The 15,756-nt window shown below is 38.5% G+C and overlaps 1 protein-coding gene across 1 annotated transcript in view; it reads right to left on the bottom strand.

The window, feature by feature from the left end:
• The window catches only part of csmd2 (CUB and Sushi multiple domains 2), a 689,393-nt gene that overhangs the window by 229,630 nt on the left and 444,007 nt on the right, over positions 1 to 15,756 (bottom strand). The window contains exons 31-32 of the mRNA XM_072247323.1: positions 12,174 to 12,270; positions 1,384 to 1,488 (exon numbers count right to left, since the gene is read on the bottom strand). Coding sequence (XP_072103424.1) covers positions 1,384 to 1,488; positions 12,174 to 12,270 — 202 coding nt within the window. The remainder of the gene's footprint in view (positions 1 to 1,383; positions 1,489 to 12,173; positions 12,271 to 15,756) is intronic.

Consider the following 15,756-nt stretch of genomic DNA (forward strand, 5'->3'; position numbering starts at 1 on the left):
TGAAACTGCTCACCATTTCCACTGCTGACCCCTCAGTGAGGACTGGTCTGTACTTTTGCATGTGATTTAGAACTTACTATGTGATTAGTACATGCAGCTCCTAATTCTAATGCTCTTGACAATTTACATAATATATGCATTAAAATAAAAGTTTCCCATGCCCTTGCACTAAAACAATGCAGAAATAGTGCAAACACTACTCAACAGACTTGCTTGTTACTTGTTACAAAATTTCTCAAATGAAGCACTTTAAGGCCAGTATCCCTGAAAGTCCATGCTTGGTCCATGAGCCAGCATTTGTTATATTAGCATAATGTTACAATCAGATAACATAAGCCCACCAAGCCAGGTGTCAGATGGCCACAAGGCACTATTTACCTAGAAGATGAAAGGTAATTCCAAGGTGTGAAGACATAGAATGTTACTATTGCATGGGATAAATTAATGGTCACCTCATAAAGCAGATCAAGAAATACCAAGTGACAAAACATTTAAGGTCAAAACAAAAAGTAAGTATGGCAGATTCTATTAGTTGGACAGATTTATCGGGGCAGCTGCTTAATTGGGACAACTCCTAAAGATCAAAAACATATCAAGAAAATAGTTGGTTTTCCATTTGTTTATTTGGGACAGTATACTGTTACTGAACAGTTTCTAACTAGTGCCAGTCATGTACCCTTGTGTTAGTGTCTACTCAGTGCTTGGAGTGAATTGTTTTTAAATAGCATCAGTTGTATGTGTTTGTGTTCAAAAAGCAGTGATTTTTGTCACTGATAGTTTGGGTGAAATAAGTAGTAAGACAATGCGGAACCGTTTTGATCACTGTGGTTTCAAGCATCAGGCTGTGAGATGCCAGAAATGGCAGGGAGTGAAAATGAAATGATTTCACTACTTCACCAATTTAGGAACAATAAAGAGTTTGAAGGTATCAACAATCATCTTGAATGTGACAATGAAAATGAAGATATGAAAGATGAAATCAATAAAAAGCTCATATGAAGACAGTCCATTATCTGTATCAGGTGTCTGCACTGATTTTGTTCATTTACAGTCAATCGTAAGAACAAGGCAGCTTATGCTAGATTAATTTTTCCATCTACAACTATTAGGGACTAATACACAATTTTATAGTACTGTAGTAGTATTGTAATTTGTTCTGTTTTTCATTTAAATGAATAATTTGTTACTCAATAGTTTGTCATTTTATACCTTTTTAACTATTTCCACAAAACTTCAGATAATTGGGACAGCCGCTGAAACGAGTCAAAATTTTACTGGTCCCAATGTGTCCCAATGACCCGTAATCTACTGTATAGCGCTTGTCTTGTCTATATGTGTATATTTTTTTTTGCTCGACTTTTAACATCCACTGAAATTTCTTACTTTTATATTCCAAATGAAATCCATTTGCAGAAACGCTGATGTCAGAGTAAAAATGTAAATAAAGTTGATTGGAGCTACTGTTCAACAATGCGGGGACTGTAGTACCTGTAAGACATCAAACAGAAAATAACTAGAAGAGATCGCCAGAACAGTACATACCTCCTTCGCTCATACAACCCACAGTGAACTCTGAAAAATAATAACCAACACTGTAGTAAATGCAAAGGCTCTGCCACATGGTTAATTTGTTGGTTACTTGCAATTTACCTGGTATTAATGAATACATTTAATATCCTTCCTTCAGCATTATGTAAGGACATGAGTCAAGCTTTTATATTTACAATTTAATAGGCTTGTGCTACATGTACACTGCCGTGCCAATGTCTTAAGGACATGCAAACATATAAGGTGCCTAGGGCTTTTCCACAGTCCTGTATATTGGTTAAAATAGGAAGGTGGTTGGAAAAAGAAATAAATACTTAGCTTTATTAGCTCAGTAGTATTAAGCATTCTTTGGTAACTGGAAAGATATAATAGACACTACTGTGCAAAAGTTTTAGGCACCCGAGCTATATACATGTGCTTAAAATGTCCACACCAAGGTGAAGCTGTACCAGAGCTGTATTCTGTCCACACTCTTATATGGGTCAGAATATTGGGACATGTCAGAGAACAACCTTGTCAAGCTGTCAGCATTCCACACTATGAGCCTCCGGAAGATCCTCCATACTTTCTAGCCAAGAAAGATCTCCAACCACGCCCTACTCCTTCAGTGCCAACAAGAGGATGTGGCCACAATCATCATGAGGATATGTTGGAGCTGCATTGGGCATATGATGAGGAGAGGGACCAACTCCATCATCAAGACAGCCCTTCACTGGACCCCTAAATGCCAGCGGAAATATGGGGGACAAAAGACAATTTGGCGTCATACCGTGGAGGCAGAAATGAGGACCCTGAACCACAGTAGGGGCACAATAGAGAAGATGGCCAAGGACAGACAGGGATGGAGGACCTTCATTGCTGCCCTAAACACCAGTGGTGTAACAGGCAGTAACTAACTAACTATGACGTTTGCACTCTACTGTAAAGATTGAGCAATCAGGTCCCAACATTTAAAAACCAATGGAGTCTGCAGTTTTCAGGTGCGCTTTTGAGAACTGAGTGTATACTGCAGTATGAATTTTGTTACGTTATTGTGCCAAACATTACCATCAGCTGTGAGTTTAAAGACTTCAATAAAAAGATGTTTTATAACAAGCTCCATCTCTGTCAGTGACCCAAAAGGCCAATGGCAGCAAATTGGCATTTTATTTTTGTTGCTTGACCAAGAACAGCGATCCTGTTCATGAGGTGAAATAGTGACGATGGCAGGCGTGGATGTGGTGGATATTTTAGTGAGATTGAGTGATCTGATTGGTCACAGCCATTTATTTTGCACAGGGAATAAGTAGAAATATTGTCGAGACCAAACAGCATTGGGAAAGCCTTGGGGAGGACAGAGAAAAGAGAAGCACAGAGATTGTGTAAGATCAGGATGATTGTATTACTGTTGGTTGGGATGGAGATGTATGTTACATTGATGACTCTGTATCACTGTGAGCTACTGAAGAGATCTGATTAGTGAACGTGATGAAAATCCAGAACGGACATTTTAATCTGGAGCTTGCAGAATTCTTTCAGAGCCATAAGCATTAGTAAGAGGCAATTTCACTCAGAACATTATTTTGAGGTGCAAACATAAAGTCCGCAGAAATTGCAATGAGATCTACTTTATCACTGATGCGGCAGACAGAAAACTGGTGGATAGTTAGAGTGCAAGACATAACAAAACTGATAGTCATGCAGATGCAAAAAGGTGAAAAGGCCTTTCGATGAATATTCCATCAGTACCTGAATTCAGAGTGTTCATTCCAGATGGACTTTATTAGGTCTGGGGATATTTATTTGGGAATTAACCTCTCTAACAAAAAGTAGCTGTTGGTAAAAAGCATGATCTCTTGCCTCAGGTGCAAGTATGAAATGCTGAAGTATCAAAAGCAGCTTAATTTCTCTTCTTTAATGTCTCTCTTTTCCTTTACGAGGTGGATGGAGTTCTTTTAGAGCCTGGATCCAACTCAGACCGCAGTTCTTTATGGCAATGGTCCCTGCGTCCAGAGCTCAACAACTGGCTGATTTTGATATCCCTAGGATGCCACTTGGAAGTTGTGCGTTTTTGGGGCCCTGTGGACGAATTGATTCCATGCTGGTATTGCTGACCTAGGCGTCACAGGAGAATGGAACATTGCATAGTGACAGCAGATGAGGTTGTTGGAGGCCTCTGTACTCAGGTATTGTGCTTGCCCTCTCTTTTTCTCTTGATGGTGGGGGGGGGGGGAGAGAGAGTTTGCTACTGATTCACAAGTTGGAGAAATTCGGATTGAAGGTGGCATGGCAGACTGTAACATCATATTCAGCAATCTGTTGCTTTGTTGGTCTGCTCTCTCGCTGTGTAAGGGTGACACCTCTCTGTCCCTTGTTGGTGAGAGAACAAGCTTGTAACATGTCGAATTCATCAGGTGAACAATAGTTTTTGTTAGACTGCAAATCATGATCCCTCTTCAGGGGATTTGCTATTGCTTGTTTGGTGGGTGGTCGGTGCTGGTGCTTGCTGCTGAAATAAGTGGGGGAGGGGCGGGGGAGAGTTGATGCTTTGCTGATGCTTGTGCATAGGAGGGGGAGTGCTGTGCTTTGGGGTTCTAAAGTTTTTCTGCCATTCATTCTTTGGGGTGCTCTTCTGCTTTTTGTGGATGTCTGCGAAGAGTAAGAATTTCAGGTTGTATACTGTAAACATTCTCAGATTAAGTGGAACCACTGAACAATCATTATGTATACTCCACTCAGTCAGATTTGAATTCAATTTTTTTGATCTCAAGTAATTCTAAAAATGAGTAGTTATCACAGTGTTATATTTTAAATGAACATTTTGATGCACTCAGACAGCACCAAGAAGCAAGAGGATAAAATTATGGATAATACTGTATTCACAACATGAAGACAATAATGTTGAAGCAACAACTGCTGAACAGCATGCTGGACTAGATGAGCACAAGATTTAGACATGATAAGTACAGCTTGCCCTAAAGAATTCTGCAGACCAGAAGAAGAGATTGAGTTGTGTTATAATTGGTCAAATTATAAATTGCATATGTTGACTGGAAATAGTTAATTTAAGATGACAATAATTTAATATTATGTAAGTTTTTATTAGTTTTGTATTATAATAGAAAGCAATGTCAGCTTGTGTTACTATATACTAAGAACTGAGTGTACTGCTTGACATCTACATATTTTACCACATATTACTGTCAGCTGAGTTTACTACCTTCAAATAAAGGATGTTTTCCTGAAGCTCTGTCCCTTATTTTCCTTTGTAAGCAGCAACACAAAGCAGCCTGAACATTCAATTGAATTCATTTAGAAGAATAAAGGTGTTCACTGTAAACATTATGGTCACTTTCAGGAAGCACAGAATAATACGTTGGCAGAAAGCCATTGCACTCCAATGCAGAAAAGGTTTGCATCGATTAAACTTCGTGCAGCAGTCATAGATCATGTTCGCTGGGCAGAGGTGCTGGGATAAAAAAGAAAACAGATCCCAAGCCAACCTGTATTGCTTCAGCTTCAGATTCTTTTGAATAAATGACCTGCTGTTTCAAATTGACTTGAAATAAATGAATTCAGCTTATAGCCTTGATAGAGGAGAAGGATGCAAAATCACATCACAATTGATTAGTGTTATGTCTTGTAACTCGAAAACATTAAACTAATTAAAAGAAAGACACAGGACTAGGGCTGCGAGCTAACTTCATTTTTACCTGAAGCGAGGTCTGCACATATCACATAGTAGCATCATGACCTATGCAATACACATATTTATATAACTCGTAATATATTATTTAAATGAATAAGAATATTTTATCAAATAATACATTCACAATATTACTCAAATATTAAATATATAACACTCCTTAGTAGTTGTATTATAGAGTATAATATATGAGGGGTGATTGATAAGTTCGTGGCCTAAGGCAGAAGAAGATGTGTTATTAACTTCAAACTTTCTGTATTATCACTCAAAGAGTTGAACTGCACCTGCATGTAACAAGACCGTCTTGGACCTCCAGGTCATCTACAGCAGGGGTGATTGATAAGTTAATGGCCCTAGGTAGAAGAAGAGGAGTTAACCAGCTCTTGTTACATGCACGTGCAGTTCAACTTTTTGAGTGAGAATGCAGCAAGATTGAAGTTAATAACTCATCTCCTTCTACCTTAGGCTAGAAACTTATCAATCACCCCTGCTGTGGACCACATACTGGAGGTCCAAGACGTCAACTTCTACAAAGAAGGGATCCGTATGCTCCACTACCTCTGGACTAAGTGTGCAAACGTAGGAAAAATAAATGTGCTAGGTTTTCTAAAATTGACTCCTTCTGCCTTAGTCCACAAACTTATCAATCACCCCTCGTATATTGCAACTACTATATAGACATTCGCAGCAGAGTAAATTTTAAATTGTCTAATTCAGGCTTAAAGATTTAATTGCTGTGGAGGCTTTCTTTATCTTGTGGGACACCATCTTTCCTGACAAGGGGGCTCACTCTGACAGGTGAGACTTGTGGCTGTGAAACAATCTCAGGTTCTTGGGGCCTCTTCCGTGGTGGTTGTAGGAGTTGACTCTGGGAATGCAGGAAATGGTTCTGACAGCCCTGGGTATGTTTCTTTGGACATGTTGGCATCCAAAACAGTGCATGACAAGCTTCGCTGGATGCTGTGCATCATATTGTGCAAGTACAGTGTCTGCCATCACCATTTCATATGAAGAAAGGACTGGATGAACTGGGCTTGTACTCGTTGGAATTTAGAAGATTGAGGGGGAAGAAAGACTGGATGAACTGGGCTTGTACTCATTGGAATTTAGAAAATTGAGGGGGGATCTGATTGAAACGTATAAAATCCTAAAGGGATTGGACAGGCCAGATGCAGGAAGATTGTTCCCGATGTTGGGGAAGTCCAGAACAAGGGGTCACAGTTTGAGGATAAAGGGAAAGCCTTTTAGGACCGAGATTAGGAAAAACTTCTTCACACAGAGAGTGGTGAATCTGTGGAATTCTCTGCCACAGGAAACAGTTGAGGCCAGTTCATTGGCTATATTTAAGAGGGAGTTAGATATGGCCCTTGTGGCTACGGGGGTCAGGGGGTATGGAGGGAAGGCTGGGGCGGGGTTCTGAGTTGGATGATCAGCCATGATCATAATAAATGGCAGTGCAGGCTCGAAGGGCCGAATGGCCTACTCCTGCACCTATTTTCTATGTTTTTTCTGTTTCTATTTCCTTTACCTTTTTGGAAGCCACCTCCCACGGCTTTGTCCATTGCCATTTCTTCACAATCTGTAGCAATGAGTTCAAGAGGTGGAGCACAGTAGGCAGGTTAGGAAGGAACCTTTTATATTAATTGACAAATGCTAAAAAGGACCACAACTGTGACACATCCTTCAGCCTTGGGGCATCTAAGGCTGCTTGAAATCTCAGCATACTAGTGAAATTCTTGTGCATTGATGGTGCGATCACAGTAAATGGTGCTTGGTTTAAAGAATTCACACTTGTTGCAATGTGCTCTGAGACCATAATCTTCTAATCTTTTTAACATTGTATTGAGATCTTGGAGATGTTCCTCGTCATCCTTACTGGTAACAATGACGTCATACAGGTAACACTGAGAGTCTGAACAGCCTTTCAGCACCAGAACCATAGTATTCTGCCAGAGTGCAGGTGCAGATGCTACTCCAAAAATATGCCTATTATAGTGATAAAGCATTTTGTGAGTGTTGATGGTGAGAAACATTTTGGACTCTTCTTCCATCTTGATCTGTAGGTAGGCTTCAGCTAAGTCCACTTTGCTGAAGTGTTTTCCTCCAGAAAGGTTTGCAAATATATCCTCTATCCTGGGCAAAGGATCTACTTTCTGTGCTGGGTTGATGGGAACTTTAAATTAAGACAGAGCCTGACAGACCCATTCTTCTTGGCTACTGGGACCACTGGCCTGTCCATGGGCTCCACTCAACTTTGGAAAGAAATCCTTTAGCCTTCATGTGATCTAGCTGACTGGCTGCTTTATCACAAATGGTATAAGGCACTGGACAGGCTTTGAAAAACTTGGGTGTGATATTTTCTTTTAATAATAATTTACTCTTGATGTGTTTGAGTTTTCCAATGGCATCCTTGAGCACTGCTGTGGCATCATCCAGTACCTTTCTTAATTCATTTTCATTTACTCTTTGCAGGGGATGTGGTATGCAAAAGATGGATGGATCTCCAATCAAGTTGTAGTTAACACAGCCGATCATATTCCCGCAATGCAGGTCCTCCTATTTTCACCACATACAATCTCAATGTGGCCTGTTGGTTGCTGTATTTCACTGTTACGAATGTCATTCTGACAGGAATTTTCTTTTCTGCAGTATAAGTTCTTAGCTGGATATCTGCAGGCTTCAGTTTAGTATCTTTTAAATGCCATTTAAACTCATTTTATGAAGTGACTGAAACAGCTGAGTGAGTGACTAGTTCCATTTTAATTAATTGAGTTATTAACTTCTGGTGTAAGCTGTATTGCTTGTCTGTTGTTAGTTTTCACATTTTAAATCTCAAGGCTATACCAGTCATTCATCACTCTCATCATATTCATATTTTCCACCAACAGCATGCAGATTAATGCTCTTTTGGAAACTGCATTTTGACTACTCTATCTTTTGCTCTTTGTTGTGTAGTCCATTTATTTTTGTCTGCCTGACATGTGTTTTGTATGTATCCTACTTTGTTGCATATTCTGTAAGTTTTTCCTTTAAATCTGCTTTGGTCCAGTGTACGTGAGATCCCTGACTCAATCATAACACATTTTGTTCGGCCAGGCCACTTTCTGGTGCAATTTTGATCATGCTCACTTTCATTCCTGACTGCAATGCAATTGTATCTTTGTCTGCTGTTTCTATTGATACACCTATTTCAACTGCTCTTTTAAATATAAGTTGTGCTTCAGTTAGCAGCTGTTTTTGAATGCTTTCTGGTAAGATTCCACAAACTAAACAAACTTTCAGTGCATCATTAAGCCTATCATTGAGCTGGCAATGCTTAGATAATCTCTTCAATTCAGCCAGGTATGCTGAAATGGTCTCCCCTTCCTTTTGATTCTGCTCATGAAACTTAAAGAGTTCTACAATCAACAGTGATTTCTGAATGTTCTTCCATTATGTTCAAAAGGTCATTTCAGCTGGTTTGATTGAAGCAATTATAGTTTTAAGTAAACTGTAGGTCATTAAACCCAGTACACCCAATAAAACAGATACTCATTTCTCGTTGTCAATTCCATTTGATTCAAAATAACAGCTCAGTTCATTCTGTATACATGACCCCATTATCTTTTTATGCAATTGAATGCATCTATCTTTCTGATGCAGCCAACCATTTCCATTCTTTTTTAAATTTATGATTATTATCATCAGGTGCTCGCTATTTATAACCTGTGAGTTTGTCCATTTACTGCTTTTTTTACTAGATCATATTTCCTTTTCGATAGAAGCATGTGCTGTACTCTCTTTTCTTGTTACTTGAATGTTTCTTGCTTTTTTGTTAACTTGAATCTCTCACTGTGCTTCAACAGGTAGATAGACATCTTGGACTTGTTTAAAACTTCCTCATAACCACTGTTCTGTTTTGTAACTCCAAAATATTAAGCTAATTTAAAGAAAGAACGGGAAAGGAAACAGGGATATAAGTCTAACTTTGGTTTTACTTTTCACAAGGTCTGCATTATCAAGTGGTAGTATCATGACGTATGCAATTTACTAATATTTACAGATAATTTGAAATTAATTATTTAAATGAACAAGAATGCTTAATCAAACAATATATTTACAATATTACTCAAATAGAACCAAAATATTAAATACACAATAATTAGTATCATATATTTTCAGAATTTACTAACACAGGTTCTAAAAAAAGGATTTGTTCATTTCTCAAAGCTCAAAGTAAATTTAATATCAAAGAACATATATGTTACCATTTACAACTCTGAGATTCATTTTCCTGTTGTCATTTACAGTAAATACAAAGAAAAACAATAGAATCAATAAAATGTACACGACAAAGACGGACAAATATTAATGTGCAAAAATCAACAAATTGTGTAAATACTAAAAAGAAAAAAATATATATATATGTAATAAATATTGAGAGCATAAGACAGTTAAATATATAAAAAAAATTAGCCAGGAATAGACAACTAAATTAAAAGGATATAATTATTTAACTTTAAGCATATTCTTTTATAAATTTTGATGCCTTGTTCTTTTAATTTATTTCTGTTTTTTATTCAGCAGGAAACAGGATGTTCCCCAGTATCAACCTGGTATCCAGGGTGATTTCTGGTATCACCCTTGATACCGTCAGTTAGAACAAATCTTTTCAGTTTTTGTGAAATGTTTGCTTAAATGCACTGCTTTTTATGGAGTGGGAGAAGCAAGTATCTCCTTAAAGTTATCCCCTCGAAAAGCATTTGCCATGATCATGTATTCACATCAGAAGGAAGCTAAAGTGTTACCACAACTTCCTGTACGGACTAATTGAACTAATAACTAAACACCACATTTTCAAAAGGCATCTTTCTTAATCTTAAAATAGAAATAAACACAAAGTGATTAGATTTTCAGTTTTAAATATTTGCAGTGTTTTTTTTTCCTTGCTGTATGCTGATGTGCATTATTAGCCCAAAGAACATTAAAATTCTGAACAGTTAGCTATGTAAACATTTTCTATTACAGAATATCTACAAAAGTCATCTTCAAGGTTATCTTAAATTTGTACAGAGCTGCAGATTATTCTCTCAGGCAAAAATTAGTTAGTTTATAGTACGTATCCATGCAAAAACGAAAACATATTCTTCAAATAATCAATAATTTATGGGCAACCGAATGTGTTTATTTCATATGGGTCTGGAGTAATACTACAACACTGAATGCGCTAAAACTGTATCTGTGGATTTTAGGAATGCTTTGAATACTTAAAGCACTCAATGTCAAAGACTACCACAGGCATTTTTATAATCTCAGGAACTAATGTCTCTCACAACAGTATAGCAGTTGCATTACTGCATTAAAACACATAACATGAGACATATAGATGAAGTTTGACTTACACCACCACCAGTGGAGAAAAAAAATTGTAAGTGGAATCAACCATAAGTATGACAGCAAAACTGAAGGTTTACACATGAGAACCCAAAGCATTGGAGCAGAATACTTAGCAAAAGCACAGTGGCTTGTACAATCCATATTCAGCCCACTTATCCTTCACCAAAGCAGATAAAATTTGCCTTACTTGGACTCTGGCAAGCATTCTTAATCTTAGCGATCCTTAAATAATAGTTCTATGGGTGTTTCATCTGTTCTGACCCCACTTGTCCCTTCTGCTTAATATTTTATAAAATGTCTTCTAACCTTTGGTGTGATTGCCAACTCCACAATCAGTTGGATATTTATCAACAAGAGTTGGACATCACCAGCTAAACTTTGCCAGCTATACTGACATTTACTGTCCAATTCTAATTTATCCTGGATTGAGAAATAAAGTATCAACCACGTTGCTAGAATCAGAGTCATAAACGGGCCTATTCAGGATAGTAAATTTCACAGCCTAAAATGATCCAGATTAACCATCTCATCAATGGTCGTGGTCTAGATTAAATATTGTGTAAACACCCGAACTATTTATATTTGTAATAGTAATCTGACATCATTGATCATAAACTCAATCTTCTTGTGTCCTTTGAAAACCACTTTAGACCTATGTGTCTCCACTTACAATTTGCTATTCTCCATGGAGTTCTTTCAAATGTCGCTTTCTAAGCAGAATATGCAAATATCCACCTATGTGAATTAGTGATCAGCCCAAAATTAGCCTAGGTATTTTGCTTTGTTGCTGGATAATGTCATTTCCTGAGCAAAACACAGACAATGAGGGGAAGAAGAGTGGAATCACAAATTTTCACCTCACGAGGGTGTGAAACGGTTTTCTCTGCATCTCAGAAAGGAAGAGATCTGGAGTGACTAGACTGTAATCAAGTGCAGTGCTGCTAAGGAACATTGTTCCTTATTAATGATGAATCTATTATGAGGACAATCAATCTAAGCTGAATCTAGATATATCACCCAGAGCCTTCCAGAACTGCGAACTACAGGAACATAAAAATTGTAGAGTAACTTTAAAAGAATGAAAAATATAAGCAATCAGAGCAAGGAAAGGTAATTCTACACCACTTCACTCTTTTACAAGATCATAGCTGAGCTTCAATAACATTTTCCAGCCCTGTCCTTATTCCTTATGTCAAAAAAATCTAGTGCTGAGAGTGTAATCAACTACTGTGCCTCCCTAGCCCACTAGAAGTAGAGAATTCCAAAGATGCCCTGCCCTTTGAAGGAAGAAATTTCTTCTCATTTTGGTCCTAAATGGCTTAATATTCACTTTAGACAGTGACTTCTAGTTCTATTCTCTTTACCCGCTGTTAGAGTGAGGAGCTAGTATACTGGGCAAGGAGATAGAAAATTGGCCCAGTAGAAAAGGTGGTGTACATAAAGAATTGGTTTCCATATTTTAGCATTCCTGATTATATTACCCAAAAAATAAAGAATACTAGGTCTGTTTCAAAATTCAAACAAATTTGTTGCTAATATGTTAACTTGTATAAGATCATATTACCTGAAAAACTGCCAAGCATTGTTGCAGTAATATCACCCCCATCAAAGACTTCCAGGGAGTCCCAGTTATGTTCTGTGGCAAATCTGATAACTTGAATCTGAAACCATAATTAAAAGCTGATTAAAAACTGCCCCTCATTATTTGATTACTGTAAGTACATTAAACATATTAGTCTGTCAGACAATGTATACAATGAGGGAAAGTAAATCGTGCAGAGGAATTTGGGAAGTTGCAACTTGCACCCTCAGCATATAGAAAGCCACAGAATAAAACTGATCAATATTCTTTACTAGATGGTATTAAAATGGCTCTTTCAAAAGGACCACAGGATGAATGTGACATGAAAAGAATTCCTGAATTAATAGAAGGGTATCTAAAATTTTACTTATGATAAGTTATTATAACAAAGTGTAGCATGGTTGAGACTGACATTGGAATACCTTGGCTGGATACAGCATGGAATAACGGGAATAATTCTGGCAGGAATGACCACGTGCCTCTGCCAGAGCCAGACCTGATATATGTCTATGCAAACCATTGCACGTGAATCGGAAGATTTGGGGTCCAAGATTGCTTGAGGGACTTGAATATGAAAATCTCTAGTGACATTCCAGTGCAATGATGTGGAAACGCATTGTGGTTGAAGATATTGCCTTTTAGATTGAATGTTAAACCAAGGTCACATTTATAGTATCAGGTGGATTTAGAGTATCAAACTGAACTAATATGAAAAATTGAGTTTCTCTCTGTGCCTTGTGGTGCATTGGGTGGCAACATTGCCATTTCTTCTGCATTTGTCTGTTTTTTACTAGGCTGAGTTGCTAGCTCGATGCTCAACCCAGCATAGTGTGTGCAAGGAACCAGCTAGATTCGAACCTGGCACCACTCGTTTTGAAGTCCAGTGCAGATGCCACTGCGCTGCTGGCCGGAAATAGGCGGAAGAGTAGAGGTGTTATATCTAGTATCTGATTCTATACGTCCCTTAAACTACACATGAGAACAGATTCTATCATCATCATCACACTGTTGTTTGTAGGTACTTACATGGATTAGCTGCATGGCTTATTGAATTAAGAACAGTGATTGCATTTCCAGTCTATTTCATTGGCTGTAAACATCTTGGGACATTTTAGGGAAATGGAAAGTGAATCTTTCATTCGTTTTCTTAACCATGCACAATCAGTTTCCACTGTGAGATTCTTTCCAGAGTCACATTGTACCGTCAAAGGTCCTTTGCACTAATGGGTCCGCACCAATCATCAAGCATAGATTTACACTAATCCAATAAAAAACATTTTCTAACCACAAACTCACCAAATAATCCAGTTAGACACCTGGGAGAATTTAGAATGGCCAAACATTCTTCATACAGGTGATATTCAATAAATGAAAATGAATCTCAGGGTTGTATATGGTGACGTACATGTACTTTGATAATAAATTTGAACTTTGAAGTCGAAATTAAACAGGTAATTGTGGGAGTAAGTTATCTCAGCTCTCAACTGTCTGCTAACTTCATTCAAGGAGCAGGACATACACTAAAATAATAAGTAGTGTGAGTCACCACTAGTTTCCCAGCTACACTTGATGAGAAGCATGTGCTGGAAAGTAGCAGTTCATTCACTTTTACAAGACTGATGGTAATGCATTTGTGCAGATGTGGGAATAGTTTTCCATCTGTTGCGTAGGGAGCACATGCAAGGGGTTCATGATAGGCTTGTCCCATTGAGACAGGGAAAGGATGGTAGGGTGAAGGAATCACAGTAGACAAGAGAAGTGGAACTTCTAGTTAAGAGGAAGAAGGATGTGTACCTAAGGTTCAGGAAATGAAGATCAGACAGAGCTCTTGAGAATGATAAGTAGTCAGGAAGGATCTTAAGAAGGGATGTAGGAGGGCTAGAAGGGGACGAGAGGAGGCGTTATTAGCAAGCAGGATTAAGGAAAATGTTCCATATGCATATGAAGAGCAGGATGATGACTAGACTGAGGGTGAGACCAATCATGGCTAAAAGAGGAAATGTGTCTGGACTCGGAGACAGCATAGAACAGACTAATACATTGGAATATGTCAACAGTAAGAAAAAGGATGTGCTGGAAATTTGTAAAACATTAGAATAAGTCTTTGGTTACGGAGGGGATATACCCCAGGTTATATTGGTAAACAAGGGAAGAGATTGCTGCACTTATGCAATGATCTTGCATCTTCACCAGCCACAGAAAAAGCACTGGAAGATTGGAGGATGGTAAATGTTATCCCTTTGTTCAAGAACTCACAGCAATCTCAGTCCTCTCCATCGGCAGCACAGCAGTGGAAGCCGCAAGCACTTCCAAACTCCTGGCAGTGCACATCTCACACAGCCTCTCATGGTCACAGTACACATTACACACAATCAAAAAAAGCTCACAAACACCTCTATTTTCTGGGGAGGCCAAAAAGAGGAACTACAGATATGCCGGATCACTGCATAGCATGGAAACTGTACTCTGGCGAACAGGACAGCTCGACAATGGGCAGTCAAAACTTCCCAAAGTATCACCAGCACCCGCCTACCCGCCATCAAGGAATTACCTATACAGAAAGGTTTCGGAAAAAGGCCAGCAACATCATAAAGGAGCCCATCCACCCTGCTCATGAACTATTTGTCCCACTCCCATCAGGGAGGAGGTTATGTAGTATCTATGCCAGGACTCCCAGACTCAAAAACAGTTACTTTTCTCATCAGTAAGATGGATCAACACCTCCTACTACTAACCCACCCCACCCCTTCCACCAATACTTTATCGAATTCCTGTCAAAGACAAATTTTGTACAGACACTCACGTGCCTAGCGTCACTTCATGTACATATAATCAGTCAATGCATTTAAGTTATCTTATGTATTTTTATTATTATTGTGTTTTTTTTGTGCTGCATCAGATCTGGATTAACAATTATTTCATTCTCCTTTACACTTGTGTACTGGAAATGGCATTAAACAATCTTGAATCTTGAATTTTCAAAGGTGATAGTGATTATCCTGGGAATCATACACCAGTGAGTCCTAAATCTGTGGTGGGAAAACCAGTGGAGAGGATTCTTAGAGATAGGGTTTATGAGCTTTTGGAGAACCTTAGTCATAACAGGAATAGTCAACATGGCTTTGTGAAGGGCAGGTCATGCCTGATTGAATTCTTCTTGGTAGTGACAAAACAAATTGATGAAGATAGAGCAGTGGTTGTGGTGAACAAAGATTTTAGTAAGCTGTTTGAAAAGGTTCCCCACAGTAAGATCATCCAGAAAGTCAGGAGGCATGGGATACAGGGAAACATGTTTGTGTGGGCTCACATTTGGCTTTCCCGCAGAAGGCAGAGGGCAACAATAGATCAAGCATATTTTGCCTTGAGGATGGTGACCACAGGGAGATTCTACAGGTTGGTGTCCCTATGGAACATCATAAGTAACCAGTGATGCTCCGCTGGGATCTACCTATTCTGGGACGTCTGCACTTTGTGATTTTTATAAATGATTTGGATGAAGATGAGGAAAGGTGGCTTAGTAAGGTTGCAATGACACCAAGGTTGGTGGTGTTGTGAATAGAGTGGA

Source organism: Mobula birostris, chromosome 30 (genome assembly GCF_030028105.1).
Source record: "Mobula birostris isolate sMobBir1 chromosome 30, sMobBir1.hap1, whole genome shotgun sequence".
Taxonomy (NCBI): Eukaryota; Metazoa; Chordata; class Chondrichthyes; order Myliobatiformes; family Myliobatidae; genus Mobula; species Mobula birostris.